Source organism: Myripristis murdjan, chromosome 13 (genome assembly GCF_902150065.1).
Source record: "Myripristis murdjan chromosome 13, fMyrMur1.1, whole genome shotgun sequence".
In the NCBI taxonomy this organism is placed as follows: Eukaryota; Metazoa; Chordata; class Actinopteri; order Holocentriformes; family Holocentridae; genus Myripristis; species Myripristis murdjan.
Window position 1 is genome coordinate 13,445,162 of NC_043992.1, and position 23,209 is coordinate 13,468,370.

At 44.0% G+C, this 23,209-nt stretch overlaps 1 protein-coding gene across 1 annotated transcript; it reads right to left on the reverse strand.

Annotated features, from left to right (window-relative positions):
- Positions 1 to 1,293: 1,293 nt before the first annotated feature.
- Positions 1,294 to 22,305, reverse strand: fam131ab (family with sequence similarity 131 member Ab). Its single transcript, XM_030066328.1, has 5 exons — positions 22,201 to 22,305; positions 9,905 to 9,998; positions 9,307 to 9,489; positions 3,945 to 4,076; positions 1,294 to 2,546 (listed from the first exon to the last, which is right to left on the reverse strand). The coding sequence occupies exons 1-5, from the start codon at positions 22,234 to 22,236 to the stop codon at positions 1,897 to 1,899; spliced, it is 1,095 nt and encodes a 364-aa protein (XP_029922188.1). The 5' UTR covers positions 22,237 to 22,305; the 3' UTR covers positions 1,294 to 1,896.
- Between the last annotated feature and the right edge of the window lie 904 nt (positions 22,306 to 23,209).

Sequence of the window (23,209 nt, forward strand, 5' to 3'; positions counted from 1 at the left end):
GCCTTCTCACTTGCTCTCTCTCTCACACACTCGCACACACATTCACTATCAAAAATGCACACATACAAGCACACAGAGATGGAGAATGAGAGACAAGTGGTGTTATGTGTGTGGGCGGGATGCATTGATGCTCTGGTCCAATGGGATTTCCTGAGTTGTATGAATGACAGTCCCTCTGGGAGAACCTCAATGGAGCTCCTCACATCACTATGGAGATGGAAATGTCTGCATGTACCGAATAAACATGCCCTTTTTGCAAACATCTTCGGCAAAAAAGTAGTGAACTTCGTCTTAGAAAAGAGGGAAAGTATAGAATAAAAGGCAAAGCTTTTCAGGAATCAGTATGAGAGGAGAGAAAGAAGATTCCAGATTTTTGAGAAGAAAAACAAAGAGCTCTTCTTGAGGATCATGACAAATGACAATAACAAACCGTATCACAGTATCCTCTTTTGAAATAAAAAATAAAAAAAAGAAACTTTTTTTGTTCACATTTGTATTATGATTTTTTTTTTCCCAGTAGACTATATCACACAGTGATAACGAAGAAAGGAGAAATCTACAGCCACGTTAGCTTCGTGCAAAAAAACCACATACACTGGCACGCCGCATAGGCAAAGAGATCAAAGCAAGACAACGCATACAAAAATATAGAAAATCTCCAATGCAACTCGTCTCCTTCTCACAGAAAAACTAGGTTTCTGTCTTTTGAACCAGTGTTATTTCTCCTCCGAACGCCTTCCACCAAAGGATCACTTCAGGAACATTCTGTTTGTTTGTTGTCGTTGTCGTTGCTGCTGCTGCTGCTGTTGTTGTTGTTGATTTGTGTTGTTTGTTTGTTTTTTTTTTTTTGTCATATTTTTTTTTTAAGACAACCAGGGTTCTTGTGTCTTCCATGCGGGAATCCACAGAACCAAAGAAAAATGTTATCCAGTAGCTATAGGTCATCATTATGGCAGATGTCCATCATAATGATATTTGGAGTAATATGAACAACAACATGTTTGAATGATAGAAAACTAGTACAATAAAAGCATATCATTTCTGTCATATCATTTGTGACAAATCTTTTTTTTTTCTGATTTAAACTTTGTTATTTTAAAATACATACTATGTCCTGTCACCTTGAAGACATTCCAGCATTTGCTCATAATTGGTAGTGACAGGGATAAATAGTTTGGCATACTCAGCAAGCCATGCCCAAAGGATGCTATGTTGTCTCTTGCAAAGGGTGGGAGGGAGGGGGGAGGAGGGTGGGGGTGGGTTAAGGGCAGGTCCCAGGATGCAGTGTCAACCTGCCCTCCCATGGGAGACGCTGGGGACGGGTGGGGTTATACAGAACAGCTGAGGTTACAAACCGTGCTCAAGACCGGGTCAACCCATCAGTTTCAGCACTTGCAGAACACATGCAAAGGTAAGTCAGAGTTTCGGACTCAGTCATTCGGTTTGCCTGGTGGTTTTGTCTGTTTTGGGGCGGTTTGGAGCCACAAACCCCAACTGTCCAGTGAGCTTCATACTGAACCCACGAGTCAATCATTGGGCTTTTTACTGAAGGCTGTTAGGCCAGTCCAGCACTCCTGTTTTCACACAGATAGAAAAGATTGTTTGGACGCCTTGAAAGAAAATATATTTGATACATATCAAATGGGGTTCAAGCAGTTAGGAGTGGAAAGGGGGAGATCTGAAATGTTGCAAGTAAGGCAAAAACAGATGGTTTACACTGCAGTCAAATGAGTCATGAGAGAGTTAAAAAAAAAAAAAAAAAACGAAAACATGCGCAGAAGTTTTCAGACACCGTGGAGGAGAGGAAAAGTTGTTGCAAAAATAAAAGGTCCTCCAAAATCGAGATGGAGAGGGCAGAGGGGTTAAATACTGAGGTTAGATGGAGGGAGAGAGGAATCACTGGTTGTTTGGCCCTCCCTCCCTCTCCTCCTCTTCCTCCTCCTCCTCTTCGTCCTCCTCGTCCAGGGACACCACTCCTGAGGAGGCCACGTCAGACACCCTCCTGCGGGGGTCGTACTCCTCTCCGTTGCCGTCCGCCTCCACCTGGCACATGGTGCCCTCGTAGTCCTTGCAAGGGGTGTCATCGTCCTCGCCGGGCGACAGGTATGTCTCGGAGTAGGACGCCGAGTAGCAGGGGGAGTCTTGTCCCCCGCAGGGCCTGCCGCCCCGCCCTCCCCCGCCGAGGCTGTGGAAGCTGCAGTCCCCCCCGCCGGACCCCCCCTGCCCCGCCCTTTGGAGGCGGGCCAGCAGCAGCTCCTCCCCCCCCTGCAGCGCCGACAGGATCTTGGCAGCGAGCTCGGCGGCGTTGCTGTGGGAGTGGGCGCCGCGGTGGCCGCCCAGGTCGCGCAGCAGTGGGTGATGCTCGTCCAGGCTGCACAGGCTGGAGCACAGGGTGTCCGGGGAGCCCGACGTGGGGGAGGGATCTCCGCTGCCGCCTCCCTCGCCCCCTCCTCCTCCTCCCTCACAGCAGGGCCCTCGCAGCCCCAGATGTTGGCATACCTGGTTGTGGATCAAGTCCTTCAGGTAGGGAGGGTACGACGGCAAGTCTAGAGGGAAGGAAAAGGCACTTAGCATGGAGTGTGATCAGTGATGAAGGGAAAGAATAATGATTAGAAGAGAAAAGATAAGATGAGATGAAACTTTAATGATAGCTCTGGGGAAAGTGAGTCATTGCAGCAACAAATACTAATGGGATACAGCACATATCCTAACATAATCTATAGCCCGAATCGTGGAGAGTTACTTTAAAAAGAAAGTAGTTACACTATGCTGAAAAGTGTGTTACTGATTGTTGTTTTAAACTGCAATGCAAGACTATTGCTCTTTTTTTAAAAAACCAGTAGACCAATTCTCATTTAGTCAAACAGAAACAACAACATGCTGTCTGGGGTTTTCACTTTTTCTTTTTTTTAAATTTGCACTAAGAATATGAAATTGAAGAAATGTAAAAGCAACACAATTCTAATTTTGAAAAAGAACTGAAAAACAAATGCCTCAGAGTACTAAAAAGAGCTGATAATTAACCACAATGAATAAAAGGAGACATCATGAGGCTGAGCAAAATAAAAACAGTGGCACTTACGGAGAAAAAGAATATTATGAGTGAAAAATATATCACATGTGACAAAACACCCAGCCCAGATATGAAATACATACTTTGTGTGGTAAGTGAAAAATGTAATTAAAGAAACACCTGAATTGAGTGTATTGACAGCAGTGCCGAGAAAGCAAAAGAGTGTTAGAGAACAACTGATTTAGTATCTTTGTTTTGTATTGTATTTCTGCGTTATGTGTGCCTACACTACAGCAGCCCTGAAGGACAAATTCTGTGTAATACTGTCAAAGAGAAATGTGCTGCAGTATTAATTCAAATGAAAGGTGGGTGAAGCTGGCATATATATCAGTGTGAAATTTCTGTCTCAGGAGTCTGAATGGCCTTTGCAAGATGGCACAAAGCCACAGTTTAATGTCTAATGATACAGAAGCAATATGGATTTGAATGTTATTTGGTGATTTAAAGTAATCAAGGTGAAAGCATGGGTATACACACACACACACACACACAATGACAAATACATGCACCACACTTATACAGCCACCATCTCTGTCTGCAGCGAAGGAAATTATATTAAACTTGCAAGAGGGATATCAAATTGCGCCAGGGAACAAAAAATATGTCAGGGGAGGATGAAAACTAGGGCACTGGGACAATAAAAACCACAGACACAGAGCGATCTAGACCACAGAAAGAGAGAGAGAAAGAGAGAAAGTAATGGATGAGGAAAATGGATATGTGATGGAGAATTAGAAAGCAAAAGCACAATGTGAAGGAAATAAACAATTACCTGCACCGTGGCTGGTGTTTGGACTGAAGTGTAGAGGTACACTGTTATATGTGTGTGTGTGTGTGTGTGTGTGTGTGTGTGTGCGTGCGTCTTGTGTACCTGTGCTCTGTGTGGTGGGCTCATTGGCAGGCAGAAAGTCTTCGTCGTATGAGTCATCGTTGGAGTCGTCGCCGTCCACAGAGGACCAGGCCCTCAGCTTAGCCTCAGCGATGGCAAACTGCTCGGCCACGCCTGCACACACACACACACACACACACACACACACACACACACACACACACACACAAATGAAAATCCACATAAAAACAAACACAAAGATTAGAAATCCTACATATACATTACACAGACAGCTGCAAAGGTGAACACACAGTGGTGATTCATGTTACTCTGCACCCTCCACACACACACACACACACAACACATGTTCAGACATACACAAGCAAATACATGGTTGTCATGGCAACTAGGCGGCGCCCAGCCACTGGCTCTCCATGTCACAGTGGATTTTGAGTGACAGGCTGCGACTGTGTGGTGAAGTGTACAGCGTAGAAACAGACTGAATAGAAAAAGGCACTTCCAGTTACAATCAACGTTCTCCAAGCGGTCATTTTGGCTCACTTTAAGATGGCTGCCGCTGGGCGTTACGTAATGCTGTTATGTAAGGAGGCGTTCCTGCCAGCACACGGGAAACAGTAAGCTGGAGGAGGCGCAAAAAGACACATGACACTGATCTTTTTTTTTTTTTTTTTTTAAGTAATAATCCTTGACATTTTCATATATATATATATATATATATAATTATGTGGTCACATTTTATTTGGAAAATCCCCCGTAACATCCAACTTTCTAGTTTCAGGCAGGATCATGTGAGGAGCAGGAGGTGATATGGTTTGCATTTCCACTTTAAGCAGGAGGGAACGCTTGATATGAGGATTGATATGAGGACTGTTAAGACTCAACTGCCAAAACTGAGGATTAAGCATGTAATTTTATCAGCTGGGCTAAGAATCAGAACCAAATTGACTCAACCATCAAATTATGTGCTTATTCCACGTTTTGTCAGTTGAATCGTCACTTAAATTGACCCTCGGCAATTTTACGTAGTGCACCTTTAATGCCTTTCTGATAACACTACCGATTTGACTGGTAGTTGATTGACTCATGATGTTTCCTCTCTTTTTGATCGCCACTGCAACGCTGCATACAAGAACCTGTGCAAATACACGCACTTGCATGCACGTATGTGCACAACATACACACACACACAGATATAAACTGCACACAAACACACAGACACACACTGACGTAGGGGACAGAGTCAGGGTGACTGTGTGTGTGTGTGTGTGTGTGTGTGTGTGTGTGTTTGGCTAAGGTGACTCAGCATGTGACAGAACCAGTGATCCACAAGGTCCTACTGACCAATCACCTCCAATCATCATCAGCGCCTAGCCAATCGGACGGCAAAATTCCTCTCTCTCTCTCTCTCTCTCTCCATCTCGTACTCTCCTTTCTCGGTCACTCGGCTCGTCCTCGTCCTCCTTCTCTCAGTCCATCTGTTTTGTATTCCTTCCGATTCATGCGCGCTCTCCCAGTTGTCATGCCATTTTCCCCGATCGTCTCCCTCAACAAAACTCTCTATCGACTTGGCCAACTCTCCTCATTCCTGCTGTCCTCTTTTCTCTCAGGCTTGTCCCTCACTTCTCATTTTGATCTCTATCTCTGACAAACCCCTCACCCCCACCCCCCTCGTCCCTCTCTCTCTGACTCGCTCAGGTCAATGCTCAGTATTCATGCGCTGTCTCCCATAGAGGTAGATCGATGATCCCATTCAGCTGGGCCCTGAACTCTCCTCGCATACACCGGTGCATCCTCAGCCATTTAGTTCTCCGCTGAAAGCCCTTTTAAAAATCTCTTCAATTGCCTACTTCCATTTTGATCTCTGCCCTATTTGAACCAAACAAAGACAGAGATTTTACCTGCATTTATTCAATGTCACCCATATACAGCACACAAATGCCAAAAATAAGCACACAGAGATGTATAGCTATACATGGATAAACAGATAATGGATAAGCTTCCCTCGTTCTTGTCTCTGTATGAGGATGTTCTATTGACCATATTCACTCACCAAGACCTTGCTGAGTAGTAAGCATTTGATGGATGACAATGTGCAGAGATGACATTAGAAAGATATTTAGGGCTCTAATTTTGCAAAGGGATGCATTCAGCAGGATGAATATAGACATCATTTCAACATCTATTCAGTCAAAATCACTGCTGGGTAATCCTAACTCTCACCAACATACGCCTAAATTTAATCCTAACTGTAAACCGCCCTCATTTGAGAGATGAGGAATGGCTAAAGTGATTCTGCGGGTCAAAAAACTGCTGGTTCTCAACACACACACACATATGCATACAGTTAGAACACAGTAGTCTGCATGGCTGTCCTCCGTGAAAGCACTGTGTAAATTGGCCTTGAAACTTTGACTGTCACTTCCATGCTTGCCAGCTCCTCTATTTTCCCCATATATATTCCCACGCAGCGGTGAGAAGACAGCAGCTCCGAAGAGTGAGTAGCGACTACATTCTATTTTTCTAATGCATTATTCTTGCTTTATTTAAAAAACTGATGCGTTCTGACATTGTGTCTTTGTCAAACCTCACGGTAGCTTTCCTCTATTTCCCATCCCAGTAAAAGCCTAGCTTCTGCTTAGTGCCGCAGTGCCACACTCAGCTGCGTTGCTGGATTGCGATGTCAGTTGCAGCAAAGCCTTCTTTTTTTCCCCTAATGCCTTATGCCGCTTTTCCGAATTTAGATTTTTCCAAAAGGTTTGTTTACTGCCTGGATAGTGTAAACCTGGTGAGTTGGACTGGTCAGAGCACATGCACTCGACACCGTGGTGATACCCGCCTGCCAGACCTACACTGGAATCTGGAATACAGCCTCTCTGTACACGCACACACACACACACACACACACACACACACACATATGCATTTGACACAACCACACTCATTCACTTCCTCTCTCTCACTCACACATACATGTACATACAAACACACACAAACACAAACAGTGACATAAGCCTCTCTGTGTCGGTCAAGGCTGGCAGCCAGGCTCATGCAGGAAGGAGAGACACACAGCAGGATTAACTGAGAAGAATGTGTGTGTGTGCACGCGTGTGTGCACGTGCATGTTGGCAGGAGTCCGCCTATCAATAGGACAGTCCCAACTAGATCCAAATCCCAGGATGCCTCCTATCATGCAGCTTCGTCCATGTTTGCCCATCTATTCTGCTGGCTACTCATGCTTGCATTAATGCTCACACACGCTATAACACACTCTCGCTCTCGCTACTTCACCATTCACGCTCCAACATTGTGTACCAGTGTGCTCACTGACATTCACGCAGTCTGTCCAGTCACCCGCGGTAACACCGTTACCGGTGCTACAAGGAGACAGTTGACATAAATGAGAGGAGTCAGCACAACCGACAGCTCACTGACAGGGGGGACGACCGGGCGCACGCCGATGATGTAAGAGGAAGAGACAAGGCTGAGGTGGAACAAGTGGAATAACCCCCCCCTTTCTGTCAGCTACACATAATAGAGAACTGTGGGGAGGATGTCACTTGAATTAAACCTATAGTTTTAACAGGAAAGGTTGTATAGAGCAGCAGAAATGTTTGTACCAGAGAGGAAAACCTTGTTTGGTGCCATGGAGCACCAGTTTAGATACCTAGTGAGTATTTGATCGATAACGATGTCAGAGATAATATTATTTTTTAGGGTTTTTAATGTTGGCGCAGGTTGTAAACATCAAAAAGGAAAGTTTTTCTACAGCAAAAAGCTACAAAAAATTCTACCATGACCTTTCATGGAGCAGGAAAGAACCACTGAGGGATGTATGAAACGCTCCAAATCAGCACTATGAAAAACAATCTGAAGAACTACATCAGTTCTTTCGGCTTTGACTACTTTTTATCTTAGGTTAACAAATAGATCAGAGGGCTCTCTACAGTTTCACAAAAAAAAAAAAAAAAAAAAAAACCGAATTAAAGAACACATCACAATCCAACCCAAAGATAAAATGAATAGAAAGGATGACAAAGGAGTAGACAAGGTGAGAATGATAGAGAAGAGAAGAGAAGAGAAGAGAAGAAAAGAAAAGAGAGGAAAAAGAGAAAACAAAGAGAATGAGTGATGTAAATGGACAAAAAAAGCAAGAGAAAAAAAAAAGACAGGAGACCTGAGGGGGCACAGAGGAAAATCGCTCAGTCATGGCAGCACAAGCCAGGAGCAAAACCTAACTGTGCAAATTAACCTTGAGAGTCTGCATTGCAGGGAGCGAGGGAGAGAATGGAGGGAGAGCAAGCAGGAGAGACAGGGTGAAAGAGACAGGGAAAAAAAAAACTGGTGATAAAGAGACACAGGGCACAGAGGAACATTAGAGAGGACAGCATGAAAGGGAGGAAGGGGGTAATGGATAGAGGGGGCCAGAGTGGACAAAAGAAGAGTAAAAGATGAGGTGACTGAGTGGAAGATAGGGGAGACAGATGAGCGGAGGGTGAACAGCGCTCCGCGAGGACCACGCCGGCACAAGTGTGGAGGAGAAGATTTAAGGACACACATTCATCCCAGCTGATACCCGAGCAAAGTTAGCAACACTTTGATGATTAATAGATGCTGATAAGATGACTTACACCACCAGCGAAAACCAGTGGCTCAAGTTATCCATGCCAGCTCCCTGCATTGTTTTGTGAAATCTGGATGGAAACGTTGTTCTGGTATCAATTTACAAAGCTGTTCTAATATCGTTTTTTGCCGTGTCACAATATCATAAGCTAAACAAACCGTGCTTGTTTGGGTTGATGTTGAATTTGGCCGCCTCTTGCACTAATGATTCTATGAATTAGCATTAATTTGATTGCATTGTCTAATAAATAGTGTAAAAAAGGGTCCGGTATGAGGCTTGAATAAAACACATATGATACAAAACCTTACGGAGACTTTAACTAATATCAAGTCAGTGTTAAAATAAGGTTTGCAAAATAATGAGAAAGCCATAATTTAACTGCAGTGCAACAGCTCAGACTCACATACTATTATTTATGTATGAAAAACGGCGGTGGGTACCAGTGGTGTCGGTGTGCCAAGGTCATGTCCCGAAATTGTCACCGCACTGTATTTCACCGCTGAAGATGACCGTGTGAGATGAAAACTGGCCTGTTCTAGTTGTAAATATTATGTTTTCCTTTTTAGTTTGTCGTTTAATTAGTGCATTTTTCTTGATCTCAGCAATCCTTTGTTCTTTTTCCTGGGGATTTTGGGGGTTTAAATGCTGTTGTGCATGTAGAATCTCTTCAGGAATGTGCAACTTTGAGTATTGCGGTGCAGCTAGTTATTGATTTTTTAAGCATTGTTCACCACACAAACAAACAGACAACCAAAGTCTTACCAGCAGCAAAACGCGCCTCCTGCTCTCCCTCAGTGAGGTCAGAGTAGGAGTTGAAGTCCGACTCCAGGGCTGCCGGAGTGTCCATGGGCTTACACCACCCCTTCCACTCTATCAGGTGGGCTACCCTGCCCTGGGCCATGGCTGTGGGCTTGGTCACATGATCCTTCACCACCTGGGAGATACCTGCAAGGAAGGAGGGTTTGCTAATGGCCACATTATAGACAATGACATTAGGAGGCGTTTGTCTGTGGTGTAACTAAATCTGTGCTTGAGTGTGGTGGTTTCCTGGGCTGGCCTTTGTTTATGGTGTGTGTGTGTATGTGTGCATGTGTGTGTGTGTGTGTTTGAAATGCAGTGAAGGGTAACCCACTTAAAAAGAGTTTATCAACCTCTTAGCTTTGAAGATAAATCTTGATGACTAGACCAGGATACATCGCACTAAGCAGGATGAGGCTGATGTCAGTTACATTTAGTCAGTTTGTTTTATAATGATCATCAACCATAGGCCGAAGCTTACCAAGCTTTTGATTTAGCCGCACTTCATTAGTATGTGTGTGTGCATTCAAGAAGTTAAGCATGCACCGAATATCACACTCACCGTGTAGTGACGATCGTGCTAATGCAGCAATCTCTTGAATAGTAAGTGCTCTTCTTGATTTTGGTAACATTTCAATGGTGTCATCAACATTCACCTGAAAAGAGAGGAGAAACATGTCTTATTGGGGGGAAAAACTTAAACACAGCGGCTCAGCAGTACATAAAGGCAACCCAGATTCTGTACATATCCCCAATGACTCACAGGAAACCCACTGTTGTCTTCTCAAAGCAAAGACAATAACATATGCTTCAAGGCCTTGGACACTCAAGGTGTTTCTATTTACATCCACCACTGCTTTAATGGGGCATGAACGGTACTCCCACACACACGCACGCTTGCATCAGCAAAAATCAATATGCAGTGTAATGTTCATTTCTATGCTATTTTGGGCTGAAAACTCAATTTTGCAACTGATAAGTCTGATTTTTGTGTTTAGATGATTTGTTTGTTTGTTAGGAAGCTATTTACTGTAGCTACAAATGCGCTGGTCAGCTGTCAATTACTGTCTTCTTGTTTGCATGTCTGATTTACACACGCACACTAACATTGCAGTTTAGGAGAAATAACACATAGCAGCTACTGTGGTGGTTGCATGTTAACAGTAACATTGGTTGCTTTGCTAAATTTTCCCTGCCAGCTGGTTATCTGGCTAACAAAACCAAAAAAAAAAATCAATTGTTTGTTCAAATTACACAGTCAATTCTCCACTGGACCTCTGCAATGGCGCCAAGCGTTGATGACAGGTGATTTGAGATGCAAAGCCTCTCTATTCAATCAATTATACAGGAGAAAAAATGATTTAACCTTTGCAAAAAGAGTCAAAGCTCTGAATTCATGTGTCTGGTAGTATCCCTGCCCAGAAGTGAACCACACTGTCAGATGATTTCCTCTTCACTGCCAGAAGCAGACAGTGGACAAAAGATAGACCCCCTCCTCTTATCCTGTCCTGCATCAAATCTGTCTGCGGTGTAAAGTCACACTGCAGACGGAGTATCGGGTGTTGATGAACTTGACGTGCTCCTTTGTCTGCTAACTCTTTTTATAGCCTCACCTGTACTCACGTGAGGCACGGCCACGTCAACAGCCGGGGCCACACGCCAAGTTAAGGTTATGTGTTGCTACTTAATATGGGTCAGCAGACTCAGCAGGTCAAAGTGCATCAACACAGGGACAGATTGTGTCCAGTCCGTCGGTGCATTTATGGAGATAACATACAGACCTAATTAATTATCAGTTTATCTGAATGTGCTGCCCCCTCTCTGCCTCCCTGGTGGATCAGCTGCCTTCGTCTCTTCTACAGAGAAGACAGTAAACCTGGTTAGCCAGTTAACATTAGCAGCTTAACTGATAGTGAAGATCATAGTGTACTACATATACAAAGCACTGCGAATAGCCTACATATTTTATACTACAATAACAGAAACATTTTGCTAAATATGCAGTATTTCACCACATCTCTGTGTTGTAGCAGCCCATGCACACCAACTGTGATTAAGACCCAGGAAGTAAATTAAGTGAATCCACATCAATTACATTTGAAAATGGGACTGTGGTTATTATACTGTGAAGTTTAATGTTCACATGTACTGAACTTTTACTACCATGTATTAATCACATACTGCCTTAAAAAATAACAAAAAAAACATGATTTTGCAGAGATTTTATTTTCAAGTGCCATTTGCCGTGAAATTTGATAGCACAGGTACAGAGGTGTGAAGAGCCTCACCCCTGACCTTGTCCTCTTCACGGTGGTTAAAAATGGCAAAATACCAAACAAATACCAAACAACAACAACAAAATAATCTGTCAGTGGAGTCCCGCAAGAGTGAAGAGGTTCCCGTGCCTGTGATGGTATCAGCTGCTGCCGCGAGGCGTGATAATCCTCTTGTGCCGCAGAGGAGCTCACAGATCAGAGTGAGCAAACTGGAGGAGACATGGCATACCCTCAAGTGAAGTTAGGCTGATATATCAGGTCGATAATGGCCCTCTATTAAAAATTGGATTTAAGCCAGTCAAAGTCATCCACTTACAGTGTGGAGCTTCCTCCCTAACTAACTCTAGTGTATATGTTTCTTTAATTATTTTACTTTTGATGTGAGCAGAGAAATGTTTCCAGTGTGGTGTGGGTGGATTTCACTCAGCGGTCTATAAAACTTGCAGTGAAACCTGCCTCACGGTGCTTTAAGGAGCACTGCTAAGATAGAAGAACTTCATTAGTCTCAGCAGAGAGTCTGATAGGCCTTTTCAACCAACAAGGGACTGCTGCCATTCCAGTTTGTGAACCTAAATTTGACCATTGTGAGCTTTTTGACTAGAAATGAATTGGTTCAAAAGGCGTTTCCCAGCTGGAATCACAAAATAGCAGGACCTGATGTGGGAACCATGACAAGAAGAAGAGTGGCCCTGTATGACTGCAAAGTGAAAGAGTGAGACAACGCAGAAATTGAAGAGCGTACAGCGTACAAACTATTGCTTTTAATTTGAATGTCTCTATACAACCAATTTAAGCATGGCACAATAAACCTTACTTTTTGGTGAAGGCTAGGTTTGTTAGAACCCAGGTCCAAATTATCAAAAGTTAAAAAAAACAAACTGAAGACCTAAAGACACTCCAAAAAGGTCCAAGTGAAAAGTGGCACTGGACAGGGTTATATAGGAGAGTATTATGAACTCCTCCTGCCATAATGGTTCCACTCCAAACTGGTACAAACATGGGCTGTTTTTCTAGTTATAATCTTGGTTCCAAGAATCCTGAATAGAAACAGAAACAAACAGAAGATGTTTGGTCAAAAAGAGGCATGAGTGTCCTGTCATGGCCTAAAAACTGTTTCACAGGCTTTTCAAAAATGACAAGAATTAAATTCTAGGTGAAGCACTGAATCCTAATAATTTTCAGGCATTGAGATGGTTGCATATAAAGCAACTGAACAGCAGCATGAAATATCAACAAAACTATCAGTCTGGTCTAACCCTGCCCTTGAGTGTCACCCTAACCCCTGACTCTCATTCCAGCAAACAACACCAGACGCTACCTGCTCGGTTCCTCCATTCATCTCCTCCCCTCCCCTCCCCTCCCGCTCCCCTACTGCCCTACTGAACAGCAGAGGGAATGAGCAACAGCGAGGAAGACATCAGCATTACACACGGCACCAACACAGAGCTGCGGTCGGATTTCTGTTTCAGGCCTTGTCCTTCACACACACGCCCACGACACATATGCTTCCAGCAAAAGCATATACATATACACCTTTGTATCTGTTTATTTGTGACGACCATTCATTGACTCTGCATTTCCACTTGTAAACCACAAACCACTGCAGGCCTTATCCTTTCATAAAAATAAACTTGGCTATGGCTGGACAATAAGGACAACATCAAATATCACAATATCTTTTGACCAAATACGTTGACAACAATATTGTGTATGTATTGTAGGACTGTTGGTGCTTTCATAAGATATTTACAAACGAGATTTTTGCTTACAATCACTACTAATGTGGATGAGAGCAGCTAAACCAGACTAACAGGTTCATAAAATTGCATTTATTCACTGTAATGCAGCATTTAAAAGCAGGAAAAGACAGTACTTGTCAAGCCATGTCAAGATATTACAATAACTGAAATCCCAGATAATAACTATTTTCATATAATGACATCAGTAAGAAAACTGACATATCACCAAGCCCTAATTCTAATCCTATAAGCAGCTACTTGTGTCCTCATTTTGTAGTATTTGTCCTGCTCTCTATCCTAATGACTGCATTTGGTCCTCATAAGGGCAGATGTGCAAGGACGTACACACACACACACACACACACACACACACACACACACACACACACACACACACACACACACACTGTCAAGGAGACATAAATCCTACATTGCCTGGTGAAAACAGACAGTGGAGTGGCTGCCATGAAGCTGCCCAGGCTCGCCTGTGGCATTTAAATCACTGGTTAACTATTCCCTCCATGAGACAACGTGGTAGCCTAATATGGCCTGGAGATAGCATGGGAGAAAACATACACACACACACACACACACACACACCACAGATTCTTAGATACACAGCGCCTGTTCGCAGCTGAGAGCAGGCAGAGGTGCAGGCCGACAGGCAGTGTCTGATGTAAACTGACCTGACTGGTGTCTCCCTGCGCGGGTTGCAAGGCTGTGCACACAGAAAAATTGGGGCTCCTCTAAGGTGCATCAGTTAGAGTAGTGGCTAGTTAAGGAATTCTCCTTAAAATAATTAAAAAAAAAAAAAAAAAATCGTAGTAAAGAAGCCCGAATTATTTCTATTTTCATAAGCCTACATTCTCAACTGGTTAACAGCGTCATTAAGGATCTATACAAACAATCTGAGCATGGCGCAGTGAACCATACTAAGTGCCTCCATAGCACCACAACTGGTTCTGCTATGATACAAATCCCTAAGAAGCGATTTCTGACGCACAGACGCCTCCCCATTAATGTAGAGCCATCACGCAATGCCACAGGTTTTGTAAGAGGTCTGGCGTATTGCATTGATTGCTCTAATTATAGGCTAATTAAGGTTACATCACAGCAAAAGGGCCAATTTGGGCTGTCGCAGCGGCCAATTAAGTCAAATACCTTTCTCTTAATTAGATATCAAACATCGGTTGAAAAACAGCATGGCGCTTAGTGTGTGTGGTTTTTTTCTCCAGCGCCGCGGACACTATCCAATTGGCTTGACCATTAAGTCCGCACTGTGCGTCTTTACTCCCCTGTTTGATGTACACACGCACACAAACACGCTGATAGGCATGCATGGAAGTGATTATATTATCTATAATGAACAGACAAACACGCAGCTTCAGTGGAACAGGCTGTAATGTACCGGAGTGTCCTCGCTGGTGCCGACGCGCCGCGTTTTCTCGCAGAAGACGAGCTTCTCCATGGAAAATAAGATGAACATCGTCGACGTGCCGCGTTACCTTGTAGTATGCGTGGTGTGTGTGTGTGTGTGTGTGTGTGTGTGTGTGTGTGTGTGTGTGTGTGTGTGTGTGTGTGTGTCTCTCTCTCTCTCTCTCCTTCTCTCTCTCTCAACTTTTCCACAAGGGGAACATTTCTATGGCAACCGGTCGCCATGGAACGATTCCTCCACGGTACGCGCGCACGCTCGCCGTGATTCGCCGATGATGTCACACACCGCGCAGCCGAATCAATGACTGTGGCGCGTGCTCCCGTGCCTTCACACAGCTGTTGGATAACATGGCGTCAGGTGTGGCACTGGCCTTTCTCCAATCGAACAGAGTCCACAGTTAATCTGGTAGATTCTAAAATTATAATGAGATAATAAAATATAATGACAACACAATAATAATAATAATAATAATAATAATAATAATAATAAAAAATCCCTGAAATAGGCTATCTTTGAATGCACCATACATCACATTAGGACAGAATTCATGTCTTTAGTTTTCATCCCAGCATGTCTAATAATAATAATAATAATAATAATAATAACTACTTTGTCTCTGCAAGGACTTTGCCGTGCCTTTGCATCACACTGGGGAAGAGTGCTTGAGGGGCTTCCAGGCTATCTCCAGCAAAATGAGGAGCTGATTAATTTCAGTATGATTCCCTAGAAAGTATAATTACATGTATGAGGATTATTATCTCTCTACATACAGTTAAATAATTCAATACTATCAAATCAAATCAACAACAACAACAACAAACATTTTCCCCTGCTGGGGCTCCTGGGGTAAAAACTGATCAAATCATGCTTTGAGGGCAGTTGTGTGTCTGTCGTGGAGGGGTCTGTGGGATGATAACTTTTAATTGCCCTGCTCAGTGGAATAAATGTGATAGGATCAGCAGTTCAGCAAATCCCTCTCTCTCAGATGCCACTATTAAATAACAGTCCCACCCGTGAGGAGAGAGAGAGAGAGAGAGAGAGAGAAAGAGAGAGAGGCAGCATTTCATAACGGATCATTTAGGCACTGCTAATCATTGCCTGGCTGGCTCATTGCGACACATCAGATTCACATCCAGATGGTGCGTGCTGATGGATAAACGAGACGAGACGGATTCATCATCATCATCACAATCATCATCATCATCATTGAGTGAATTACCTCTACTAACTTCTCTTTACTCTCCGGCCCTAGTTTAAATTGCTGTCCAGACAGCAGACCACTTTGGCTTATCTCAAGCCTGTTAACAGTCTACAGCCTGCACTCTGAACAAAAGTATTTATACAGCATCAAAAAATGTTCTTTCTTCTACCATAGCAGAACTCCTTTGTGGTGCTACAAAGAACCCTTTTGAAAAGGTTGTATCTTCGCATCATGGTCGAATGTTTCTCCATAGACCCTTTATGGTGCTGTGAAGACCCATTTAGAAATACATTAAGTGCTACAAGTCATCAGTATTAAAATAACATTTTCAGAAACCACATTTGGTTCTTTATTCATGATTTGCCAGTTCATTTTAACAATTCAGATGGGTGTTTAGCATGATTTGAACCACATGAAGAACTCTTCTTTTTATACAAATATGTAGTTCAATGCTAAAACAAGCTATTCATTGACACTAAACTCTTGGCCATTGTGTGCTGTTAGCCTGAGTTTTCCATAGGTCAGATCCACAAGGAACTGGGCAGAGTCTCTGACAGGACAAATGGATCAGGAAAAAAAGTGCATCAAATTCAAATGATCATCCAAGGGTACAACACTGTAATGGCTCACAGCTGAACTGGTCCAGCCATGCGTGGACTGACAGAGCACACAGGCTAGCGGTTCACCTCTCTTTAAGGGAGCTTCTGAGCTGTATTTTGTCCAAAGGCGAGACGCATTACACTCTGTGCCACTGAGATTCCATTTAAAAACCTGAATTAAAAATTAATTGCTAATTACGTTGAATGACTTGCAAATAATTAGAAACTAACTGGTGAACATTAATGAAAACCAAAATGGAGAGAGAACCCAGGGCTGAATCACATGTTTAAGACTTGGACGGCTTGGTTAATTAGGTAATTATTAAACCAGGAAAGGTTGAGAAAATAATTTTCTGCTTCACATGGCGAATTACTGAGTTCCAAGAGCACTCAATTCAGGGCGACTGTCATCTTTGATTAGACGTATCTGGTAGGTGCCCAACAAAGTTATACTAAGCTTCTTATAGCCTGTCTCAAAACCATGTGATGTAATATATACTGTATATCCCATTACTTGCCATAACAATAAAAGTGGACTTTGTAAAGGTTTGCTGTAACATGGTCTATGAAACTGATTTCTTTGTATTGGTGACTGTAATGGTGTTCCTAAAATCAAAACCTGACTTTGCTGCACTATTCCTTAATGGGAAAAATAGTGATATTTAGTCTACTGCATCAGTAAACATGTTGTATAGCCTAAATCTCAAAGCTGCTTCTCAAAATCTCAGCGTCATTCTTCCTTGCATTTATTTTGGCCTATCTGTCATTTTCAGAATTGATTTTCATTTTGTTTGTCCCAAAATCTAGAGAAAAACAAGGCAAATATTTATGTTCTATATCAATCTGGGCTCCTAAACTTTTGATCAGTGTGCTCCTGTGGCGCATTGGCAGCTATATCTGTATCATTGTTTAAATCACTTCTCAAAACTGAGTTTTTCAGATTTGCTCTTATGGAATGAAATTTTGTTAATGATTTGTCCTCCCTTCATTCTTTACATTTTTGCTCCCTTCATTGCTTTTATATTTAAGCTATTTTATTGCTTTCTTTACTATTGCTCTTGCTCCTGTCTGTTTTTTTATACAACGTTAATGTCCAGTTTGAAAGATAGTGAATACAAGTGTTGTACTCACTTCAGTTTTCAACAGATAAATACTTCTTAAGGACTTGAGGTTTGGTGACCCTAACTTCCAACACTCTGTCCCATCACAAAAATAGGCTTAACTGTTGTCAAGTGCAGGGAATTATATATTTAGTTAAAATGAAAAGAACTAAATAAAGGATTTTCACTTGTTTTGCGATCACAGCTATTAAAATATCATGGCAAGATGCATCAAGGTCTTCTTGATTGATTGTTTGCTTGTGTTTGACATTGCAATGTTTGGTAGTTGTAACACATGAACTACATTTATCTCTCACTCTAAGTGGATGAAAGCTGGCGATAAAACGATCAGGCCAACCAAATCAAAGTCTACAGAAAGTTGCCAGTCAGTTCCAGGCTTCCAGTCAATTCCCAGTAGTGAACAGTTCCTACCTTCAAGTAGTTCCAACGGTTTTCCCCACAGGACATGAAGGCACCACTACTCCTTCATAAAGCTCTTTGTAACTGGAAAGACTTTGAAAAGCACGTGTGTGTTTGCAAAAGAGCAGGAGACACGGAGCGAGGTATAAAGCAACCACAGAAGGCTACACTGTGAGAGCAAACCGAACCAAATGAGAAGGGTGTCAAAGTGAGAGAAAAGGGCACCTCGCTGAAGTCCAGTACTCCCAAAGGTGCTGTCAGAATCAGTCTGCGCGCCAAGCAGGTCCGCGTGTTCCCCAAGAGCGCGAGGTCAGACAGGGAGCTTGCCGCGCTCCAGTCCACGCGCAACGAACCGTCAACCGCCACTGTCAGGAGGAAGAGTGAAGGGTATAGAAAATTAAAAATGGTAAAACTCATAGTGGCTGCGCACAACATTCTTGCTCCACCACAAAAAGAAAAGAAGAACAGAACAAGCTTCACCTGAGTTGGTCGTCATCAAGCATGCCAAAGAAACTCTATCTGTCATAATGTTTTACTGGAGTAAGAATGACCTGCTATGAGTTTTACGGTTTAATCCATGGCGTTCACTTTGTTGAAAAAGCTTAAATCACCATGCCAACCCATGCCGCGAGACGCACTTGAAGGCAACCACTGATGGCCAATAACCATAAGGGCATGTAATGAGGCAGTATCTCACTACAGTGTCTCTCTCTCTCTCTCTCTCTCTCGCTCTCTCTCACACACACACACACACACACACACACACACACACACACACACACTAATGTAACAAAATAAAACAGCCAATTTTGAAATACTACCATATGAAAAGGAAGGGCTCTTTAAGGTGAGTCTGTGTTGTAGGATAAAATATAAACACCTATCAAATCAAAATTAAGAACCCAGTGAGTTTTTTTTTTTTTTTTTTTTTTTTTTAAATCTATATTCAATGTTGATTTAGCCTATGTGTAAAGAAGACATTGTGAAGGGCCCTTTTTGTCAACGTACATTGCTCAGATCTAAAGAGCCATTACAGCACCATCTGTGTTAAGAGGGTTATAGGTGTACTTGTAGTGAGATAACATGATGGAGGACAAGGGAGGATCGTGGGGGGAGGGAGGGGGGGAGGTCCACTTCCGTGCACTTCACAGCCATGCTATGTCATGCAGGCAAGGCGCTGGCAGCAGCCCAGGCCTGTTTGGTATTTGCTGAAGCCGGTTCAGCTCACTCAGAGGGAATGAGGCAGCAGAACACATCAAGCACAGAATAAGGGAAGACACCTGATTATGATGACGCTTGGCTATCTGCACCGAGCCGTTGCTCAACCCATTCTCTGACGTGAACGCGCCACGTCACCGGCAGAGCCAAACGGAGACACGCTGCAGGGCGCGCGGCGCACCGTGGAGCGCAAATGTCACCAACCAAACCCTCTGGCTGCAAACCTCACTGTAATGGCCCGCAGATATTGGTCGCCTCGGTTGACTACACGAGATTAACCTTTCCGACTATTGTGCGCTTGTCATGATCTGACAGGCTGATGGACCATGATGGACCAAAGGTAGAAGCAGCTCGCACGCCTGCTCTTAAACATGGGGGGCGCACAGAGGCAGCGCGGCGTCGAGCAGAGCATTTCAGCACGTGGACAGCTCCTCCGCGGCCAGTGGCGCTCTCAGCCCCGCGTCTGTGTCTGTGTGCCTGCGCGTGTATGCGCGTGCACGTCAACTCTTCAAATCAAATTTGCAAAACAAGATTAAGAGGTGGGCCTCTAAATGTCAGTGCCTGGCTCCCCTTTCCAGCCCTCCACTGCAGTGAAGCGTTTCTAGTTACTGTCTGTGAAAAGAACAAACTACTCGCTCGATTAGTCGCCAGCACCCACCTCTGATATTGAGTCCAATATCAAGACCAATCACTCACCCCCGGGTCAAAGACCTGCCGTTTAGCGCCCTGGGCTCAAGTTGCCCACCAGTAGTATTCAATATCTGCCGTTTAATTGGATGTGATGAGATCAGATGCCCGGGGTGTATTGTATCATCGAATCTAGGCCACCTCGGTTAATGGAAGTATTGTTCAGAGGAGTGAAAGATGCGCTCTTGTGTTTTGTAGCATAAGACTGATATTCAGCGTGTGGCGGTCACTGGAGTCGTTTGAACCAGTGCATGAGGTCCTCTGTGCTTGCTAAAGCCCCGTGGGATTTTACGATGACACGTCAGCACCTAATTGTCAGGAAATGCTCACATTTCGCAGGGATCGCCACAGCAATGGGCTGTGAGAGGGGAAACGTCTCCCCCGAGCTATAATGCTGGCGAGTTTACAGACTTTGAATGCAGACTATTAATTACACTCATACACACGGCGCACCAACTTCATCACAAACGTCCTGCCACCACGGCTCTTCAAGGGTCTGCAATGCACAAGTCAACTGATTGCATAAGTGCAGTCCACAGGTTTGGCAATCATGACTCTGAGTCAGCCCAACGGTACCGTTTAAATTACATGGATATGGTAGGTCTAAAATGGAATGGGGTCAAATAAAACGATGCAAGAGACAGAAGAGCATAAAGCATAAAACACAAAGCACATCATATAGCCTTAATGGAAGCATAGCTGGAATCTGAAGCAGAGGCTTGTAGGCTATGTCTTGGATTTGAGATCATGGTCAAGCTGAAAGTTTATTTTATTTTTTTGACATGGGACAATCAGACTGCAACCTGCGGCTACTTCCACAACGAGCGGATCTCACGTGAAGGCCCGCGGTCATCCTCCGTTTGTGGCTAATTTGTTAATTTGCTCGTCTTTTTTTTTTTTTTTTTTTAATCTTAATTAATCTCTTCCTCCTGACTTTGATCTCTGGAAAACGGAGCCTGAGCTCTAGACGAATCTTCTCTCCCTTAAAGCAAGTAAAGAGAATTGCAGGTTAATTTTTTTTTGCACTTAGGTCTCTCTCTCTCTCTCTCTCTCTCTCTCTCTCTCTGTGTAGTGCCGTTGTCGTGGAAACAGCAGATAGAGAGACCCTGGCCGTGCACATCTCTCTCTCTCTCTCTCTCTCTCTCTCTCTCTCTCTCTCTCTCTCTCTCTCTCTCTCTCTCTCTATCTTTTCTCTTTTGCGTCTTTCGGGCTCCCTAAGAGATTTATGAACAAATCAATACAATTAGGTCAAGACTAGCAGCAGTCTGAGGTCATATATACAAGCTAAACACGAGAATCAAACAGGTGGCCGCAATTGACCTGCTATAATGAAGCTCCTCATTGCATGTGAACAGAGACTATGCATAGAGCTTGTGCGTGCGTGCATGTGTGTGTGTGTGTGTGTGTGTGTGGTGGAGGGGGGGTGTACAGGACTAGGCTATGTCCTCACGCACTCCGCGACAAGGAGACAGGGGACAAGGCGCCATGATCATCAAGTGACTCTAGAAGCGGCGGATTATACAACCAATTAGAAACTGGGAGACAATTCGTATTCATAGATATGATGTGACTGACGTGAAACTGTGATTTCAAGGGTATGAAATCCCAGTTTGTGTGCCCGCATGCAAGATTGCACGTCACAATCACATCACCTGCAAGGGAAAAACATAAGGCCATGTCTGTTTATGGGGAAGACATATGGAGGTACATGGACGGATGGATGGATGGATGGATGGATGGATGGATGGATGGATGGCTAAGGACAGGTGTGATTTATGGTAGCTACATAGGAGACCCGGTCAAATAAATAACGTTGGGGTATATCTAGGGGAGACACATGTTACAGGTCGGGAAAGCACGAAAACGATGAGGGCATCGGTGACATTCAGCCTCCAGCGGAGCGGATGGCAGACGAGGCAAAGGTGTAAACAACCGTGAGAGCACGAATAAATGCGGTGGCAACCGGGAGCTTGTTTCTTGGCAACAAGCAAATTATCTATTGCTGTGTGTGCCTACGAGCAGAGATGGAGCATATTTAAACTGGGCATCTCCGAGCTTAAACTGATCTCTGCGTTTCAGTTTTACCGCGAGGCGATATTACGAAATTCTTTGAAATAGCGACTTATAAAGCGAAGGATTCTGCACCGGCACATGGGTATGGATAAACGCAAAAGCTGCCCTACCTTGCAGCTAAACTGGGTCAGTGCAGTCAGAACCATCGTGTCAGGAGGAGTCTTCTTGTCACAAACATAAAAGCCGTTTAGCAGCGCATCTCTCAGTGGTGTCAGGAGCACCTATGTCTTCTCTGCCTCTGACTGGCGTGCTCACTAAAAAGCTTCTTGCAACTCTCGTAGCATCGCGATGTTTAGACTGCAGCTATCAGCCCCTGAGCTCTGTCCCACCACCACACCAAAATACCCCCTCCTCCCCACCCCCACCCCTACGCTATGTCACCGCCAGCAGACCGAATTTTTTATAATTCCTGCCAGCTAAAGGGCCTATTAGATTTAAGGTGCCTTATTCAATAGCTGTAAGCATATGACTCAGCAGCGCACCCATAAGTTCCACATCTCGGGCACAGCATGCTGTGCACTACAAGCACCCAAATTCACACATAGCCTCGGCACCCGCAAAGTGGTGCAACAAAACAAATGCGAAAATCAGGCTTCCTCCAGCGTGCTTTATGAAAGCAAATTAAAACAAGTCTTACCAACTGGCGTTTTGGAGCTGATACAGCCCATTTTGGCAGCTGTATGTAGAGCCTTTTAGGAGAGTAATCTGTTTAATGTGTATTTCCTAATTTCCTTGTGTAACAGAGCCCGAGCGTACCTCATAGATTGAAAGCCTCTCTCACTCTCGTCGTCTACGGAGGCTCCGCTGGGTTCCGGTACGAAGCGGCGGCGTGCTGCTGCGCTCAGACCGCCGGAGTGACGCCGAGGGCGGGGAAAACTCCAGGCATCACTTCGGTTTTTCTTGTTAAGTTTCTTTTATGCTTTTGACTTGCTTCAGATCCACATAACATACTCTTGGTGTAGCTTTGTGTGTTTTCCTGCAGTTTTCGGTGCAGTCCTGTGTCTCTTGGCTTGGTGCCCCTGTCACTCTCAGCACTACGTCACCGGTTGAAGGGTCGAGTCCTGCGGTTCAGCACCACAGCGGCTGGACAGCGCTCTTCCAGGGGGGCTCGGAGGCCGC